General features: G+C 32.4%; 1 protein-coding gene across 1 annotated transcript; it reads right to left on the bottom strand.

Moving 5' to 3' along the window:
• Positions 1-520: 520 nt before the first annotated feature.
• Positions 521-3,413, bottom strand: LOC138932260 (uncharacterized). The gene is made up of 6 exons (XM_070293922.1): positions 3,070-3,413; positions 2,792-2,961; positions 2,444-2,692; positions 2,208-2,368; positions 1,929-2,018; positions 521-1,854 (listed from the first exon to the last, which is right to left on the bottom strand). Exons 1-6 carry the CDS (start codon positions 3,189-3,191, stop codon positions 775-777), a joined length of 1,872 nt encoding a protein of 623 aa, XP_070150023.1. The 5' UTR covers positions 3,192-3,413; the 3' UTR covers positions 521-774.
• Between the last annotated feature and the right edge of the window lie 2,711 nt (positions 3,414-6,124).

The raw sequence follows: 6,124 nt of genomic DNA, 5'->3' as shown, positions 1-6,124 counted from the left end.
GTAATTATAATATTTTTAAATATGTAGGAGAGAGATTAAGCTAAATGGACTCGCATAATGAATTTGTATAAAATATTTAATGTTCACAATTCCCCCTTTTTTTTATAGATATATTTTCATATATATACCACAGTGCAAAAGAAGAAAAATAGACATCTTAATTCTGAAAAAAAATTTTTTTTCATTTGCAACATAATTGTTTGCTTTATCATAAGCTGTAGAAAAATACTGTGACTTGGTAAAATTTAAAAACCAACCAATGTGGTATCTCTTTCCATATGTACACAAACATAGATATATATTTAACATATTTGATAAATATTATTTTCTTTAAAAGTTATTATTAAAAATAAGCAAGATTTAGATATATGCAATTTTCCCTGATTATTATAGAGATAATCTCGATAAATACAAGATATTTAAAATGTACACAATAAAATTCATCTAAATTATAATAATACTCATATTTTGTGTGTATTGCAACTTATTCATTATTATTCACATATAATGATTACATCAGAGTTGTGATGAACTTTGAAATCGCTGCAATATGTAAAGCTTTAAAATGCATTAGAAAGAATTCTGTCATGGAAGTTTCTAATTTCAGTAAAATTACTCTCCTCTTATATATATATATATATATATATAAAGAAAAAGAAAAAGAAAGAAAAAAAAAGCTGAAATAATATACAAATATAAGATTTTTAGATATAATGATCTTAGATTTAACTGTACGTTAATATGATTCTTTATCGAGTATATTATTACACAGGTTTAACGATCTTTAGAAAGATTCAAGGAATCTCCTATGTCGGCCGATTGCGATGATTGTTGCTTCTTATGCAACGTCGTCATATCCAACATACTTCCAAAGTCGGATTTAATACTTGATATTGTCAGATCTTCTGTTCCTTGATATTCGCCTGGTCTGCTGATCTTCACGGAATCGATCTGTGCTTCCACTTTCTTACGATCGCTTGTATAATCCTCGGCGCTCGCCGAGAAGCTTCTGCAACCTTCCGAGGAGCCAACAGTTTTGAAGGATGACGGAATCGCATCGACGGTAATGAAGTCACTCGCTTTGCGTTCGTTACCTTCCATATCCTTTGCCGGCGACATTTTGCCGAGGGGTCCGAATAGATTCGCAATGTTACGCATATACGTGGATGGCGAGGATGACGAGGTTCGCGTAAAGTCCGCGATGGAGAAACTAGAGAGCTTTGCCAAATCGGCGGTGGAGAAGTTCGCCAGCTTCGTCAAATCCGAAAACTTTGTAATTTGCTGCGTGATATCCGCTAACGGAAAGTCGGAATTCGCCGATGTTCGGCTCTTAGTGCTATCGCCAGCTAATGGATTCGGCAGTTTTGAGAAATCCGCCGGTGCAAAATCGTAATCGCACTTGGCATTCTTCACCGATACCGTGAGCTCGCCCGATTGAAAACTCGGTATTATCTCTGATGGCGATATGTGTTTGGAGCTCACGATGGAAGTGCTATCTTTTATCTGTGTGATAGACGCGGCATCATTAGGACCTATACTGTCTTTTTTAATGCCATCCCGAGAGGTCGATGGTTGCAATACGAACGGCTTGGACGTGGGAGTGATTATGGCACCACCGTCAGGTTTGAAATTGACCGGTGCGAGGGGGAAAACAGCCGCGTTACCAGCTGCGAGACCCACGGGCGGCGGAACGGGTGGTCCAAGAGATTCCGAAGAAGGTACCAAGGGAAATTTCATAGTCAAGAATTCGGGCACATTACCATCTTCAGAGCCTGGGCAAATCATTTCTCTGATTACATCCCAATACGAGCCATTTGATCTATTTCGACCGGGCAATTTCGATGCTAGAGAGCACTATTAATATAAGGGATTATTAATATGATATTTGACAAACTTATTATCTGCGTATTGATTGTTAATGTACTCACTCTTAAACGTTCAAGGTATGTTGTATTGTTGTTGAAATTGGCAGTAAAATCGATGCCACCTTCGCTCTTATAATATTCTATACATCTTCTCTATAAAAATAAATGATATATGACACGATAGTAAAAAAAGTAAATAAAAGCTTTTATGTGAATCTAATTATCTTCAAATATTGTATTTATCTTCAAATTTTACATCTTGCTGAATTAAATTTTAATTTATATAAAGTAGTAATACTAAAATTTAATAATATAATAATTTTTTCATTAAGAAATACTTACAATCTCTTCCAAAGTATCTTGAGAGAGAAAATGCTCCTGTGATAATGTGTAACTGAGAAGCATTGGTCGAGGATATTCGTGAGGTCTATTTTCAGGTGGTGGTAAAGACCAAAAGACATTGAAATTCGACTCGTAGCAATTGCCATCCATATTGTAAGGAGCTATAAATTAAAAAGTGATAATTATAAAGAGAGAGAATATACTCTACATACAAAAGAAATTTTTAATATACTCACAGCATATTAATCCCACGCATGGTATATATCCGTTATCGCTAGGTCCCTTCATTTTGATCTGATAATCTAATTGAGAATCCACATCTCTCAACGAAGGTGATGCATGAGAACGTGGGTGAGAATGATACCATCCTACCAGTGTGACACGTTTCCATTCCATGGCTCTTGCAATTTCAGCTTCCACAGCTGCTGCTGCCGATTTTTCTTTACCAGAGTATCGGCATGGAAATGCACATGTTATAGAAAGATCTACGACAAAATATAACTCAATCAAACAATATTCTAAATGAGTGTGAAATGTAATAATTATGTACTTCATATATAATGAAATTCAATTATAAAATGTACTATGTGAATTGATATCCCAGTGTCCGCCAAGATAACCGCAAATTTCCTTGTCTGTTAAATGACAATGTAAATCTACTAATAAGGCTGCAGTGGTTGTGATAGTCACCAAGAAAGGCTGTATCTTTCCGAGTGTACTAAACGATGTCAATTCTACCATTGTACTCATATCCCTGCAGAGTAAGAAAAATATTATAATTTTCACAAATAAAGATATACATAATAATAATAATAATAAAAAAAAAAAAAAAAAAAAAAGATATATTTCTTTATAAACTTACATGGCATGACTTCGTATGCCTAAATTAGCATGTTTTACTGGAACTCGTACTATCTGTATTAGAGGATTGGTTTGAATTTTTTCACCACTTTCCTCTGCAATTTCTGCTGGTGTTGTTTCCATATTTCCAATATACTTTTAAGAAGTAAAGAGAGAGAGATAGATGTGGCTTACAGAATTGAAAAATTCACATATATCCTCTTTTATTTTCTTCCTATGACGTTTGCCATGTTAGAAAGTTTTTATTATTAAATATATATTATTTCTATCGGTTTTTAAAAAATTGTACGGTATCTTTCATACAATTAGCATGAAATATTAAAAAAGAAAACCGTTTTCTGCATAAATTAAAAAAGTACATATATGCATTGCACGATAGCGTTGCTACCTAACTCAACCTGATTTGATTTGACAGTGTTTGCAGCTGCAGTCGGGAAGATGCTAGGAATGCTTCGAAGCGTTTCGAGTACGATCGACTTACACAATTATAGTTACCAACAATTAATAAATCTACTGCCTTTTAAACCTACTGTCGATAATATTATTGTTGAAGATAAGTCAGTGAACGTGATATTAAAATCAGATATATATTATCATATATATGATCAGTTATTAATTTTATAGAATACAAAATATAGAAATGATAGCAATTAATACTTTTTGTGTAAATTTAATTTTTCTATTTAAAAAATAATTATTATACTATACAAAAAACAACCTAAGAATAATATCTTTTTGTCATCTTTTTATAGATGATGTTTTTTTTTGGCAAAGCGAAAAGATGATAAAAGGATGTTTTTTCGACTAAACAAAATGTTCGCTTGTAACATGCTAAGTGTTATATATCTTTCTCGTATTTAAGTTTTAGTTGAGAATTATAAAAACTCTGCAAAGCGTGACTAATAAGATATTGTAGCAGATAATAATACATATCCGATTTTTTCTTCAAGTTAAAAAGAAAGATATAGAGATTTATGATTAATTTTAAGCTTTAAATATCTTTGTATACAATATTTCAACAATAGAGATATTGTTAAAATTAAAAATATCTTTTGTGATTTTTTTTTTTTTTTTTATTCTAAAATATTGCAAATCTGTTTTAAATCATAAAATATTTTTCTCTCGCTCAAAATAATATGTACAACAAATGCGAAATCGATATGCTTTTTCAAATTCAGTAGTTTGTTCATATATGATATTGCAGAGATTACAAGGTCCTTTCATGTACGTTTCAATTATCGTTATGTAAATTGACTCTGTTTTGTGATGTGTGCTCAGCATAGGATGAGCATGAACGCGTCGAAGCCTTCGGGCAGCCTTCTGCTTGCGCATCCAAAATTGCGATCATATAAATTTGCTAGAGAAAACGGGAGGGGGGGGGGAGGGGTCGCCCAATTTCTAATAAAAAATGCGTCTACGGTTTACATTATCCTGAATGGATAAAACACATTTGGAGTTTTATACTTATATATAAGGGATGAGTAATATTTATTATTTTTTCGAGAATAGCGATATTGAATGATGAGTATATATCCCATTTTTTTAAATTTAAGATATCTCTCAAAGAACTTTAATCTATAAAATCTTTATATTCTATCCAAAAAGTAAAATGTTAGCTATTAAATAATTAAACAGATTAGAAAGAACCACATGCAAGGAGAATCAAGTATCAGTCAAGTATATCAAAAGGTTAAGTAATGTTTGAAAAAATAATTAAATACTAGCATTATCAAATATTAATTATTTGTCTCACATTTCAATTTAATTAATAAGTATGATATTATTATCTCTGATTCGAAAATAGCCATTGCGTCAATGGTAGAAAATCATAAAATGTAAGAAGTCGATGTATAGTATCAACGGAAAAAAATTTATTTGAAAGCAAGTATAACAACAATTAAATAAAGAGATTTATAGGTAGATTTATAGGAGATTGTTAAGGATTTCTGAGATATAATGAGACGTGTTCGACTGTATGAATATCGTTCCAGTGCTATTGTAGGCATCACATGGGTAAACTGTTTAGGCGGATTATGGCGACAAGCTCTTTGTCACATCTGTCATATACGAGGCGTTATATTCCATTTCTATGCTATATTTCGGTATCCAGAGTTCGTTTCTTTTCGCCTACATCATTGAGAGTCGACATATAATCTAAAAATAGGATTAATCTCGATGTGATGGCCAATATACATCGTGTAAGCAGAAACTTATGAGTTCTCACATCCAGTCACGTTTGCTATTTCTATTCTTTCCGATTTAATTCCATTTTGATCTACAAATAAGAATTCTCTGGTCTTACTCGAGATCTCTTTATAGTAATAACTGTTTAACAACATTTACAAGTACGAAAAATCTAATATTCAGAAAATTACTTTTTTATTATGTTATATATTTATTAGCTATTTCATTTTTTGTCGATAGTAATTTGCGCGAACTATTATATATATGTATATAATAGAATAATTTTTATTTGGAAACATATTTTTGATATCTTATATGATTGGCTTTTAATTTCGTTTAAAGCGTAAAGAGCTGTTGAGAGAAGACATGAATAAAATATAATGGACAGTTTCAAGATATTCTATTTATCGTAAGAGAGGTAACAGATTTATCTTACACTTAGAATATAAAGAGACAACATCACATATTTATAATACAATTAGAATTATCGATAGCAATTCTCCGTGGATGTTATACGCAATTAAGGAGCATAGTATAACGCGTTTTCTTCCATTTTCGTCTGATATATTGTAGAAGAGACGGGAGCATCGGGGGTGCAATTCATATTTGCTGCCGCAGTCAGCAGCGGAGAGAATTGCACCTTTAATCAAGATTTCTACCAATTTACGAGCGCCGACGGTGCGAAGACAAAGCCTATTGTTGCCGTAACTGGTCGGAGCTTCAAGTGTTCCAACGCAACGGTGAGAGCCTGATGCGCGCGTGTATACCGGGTGTACCGATAAGAGAGACCGATAAATAGTTGATGGTCGGGTTTCCGATATACTCGTGATTCGGTAAATAATTTTTTTTTTTTTTTTTTTTGTTAATCGATC

This window comes from Polyergus mexicanus, unplaced genomic scaffold (genome assembly GCF_030449975.1).
Source record: "Polyergus mexicanus isolate NDT 795.1 unplaced genomic scaffold, iyPolMexi1.0 SCAF_4, whole genome shotgun sequence".
Taxonomy (NCBI): Eukaryota; Metazoa; Arthropoda; class Insecta; order Hymenoptera; family Formicidae; genus Polyergus; species Polyergus mexicanus.
Note: the sequence above shows the minus strand (reverse complement) of the source record. Positions and strands in the feature narration are given on the sequence as shown.

Bases quoted from the DNA above. Each gene is read 5' to 3' on its own strand.
- LOC138932260 (XM_070293922.1), bottom strand. From the start codon at position 3,191: ATGGAAACAACACCAGCAGAAATTGCAGAGGAAAGTGGTGAAAAAATT. The intron at 2,962-3,069 runs GTAAGTTTATAA...CTTACTCTGCAG, and splicing joins GGCATACGAAGTCATGCCAT to GGATATGAGTACAATGGTAG. The intron at 2,369-2,443 runs GTGAGTATATTA...TTTAATTTATAG, and splicing joins ATGCGTGGGATTAATATGCT to CTCCTTACAATATGGATGGC.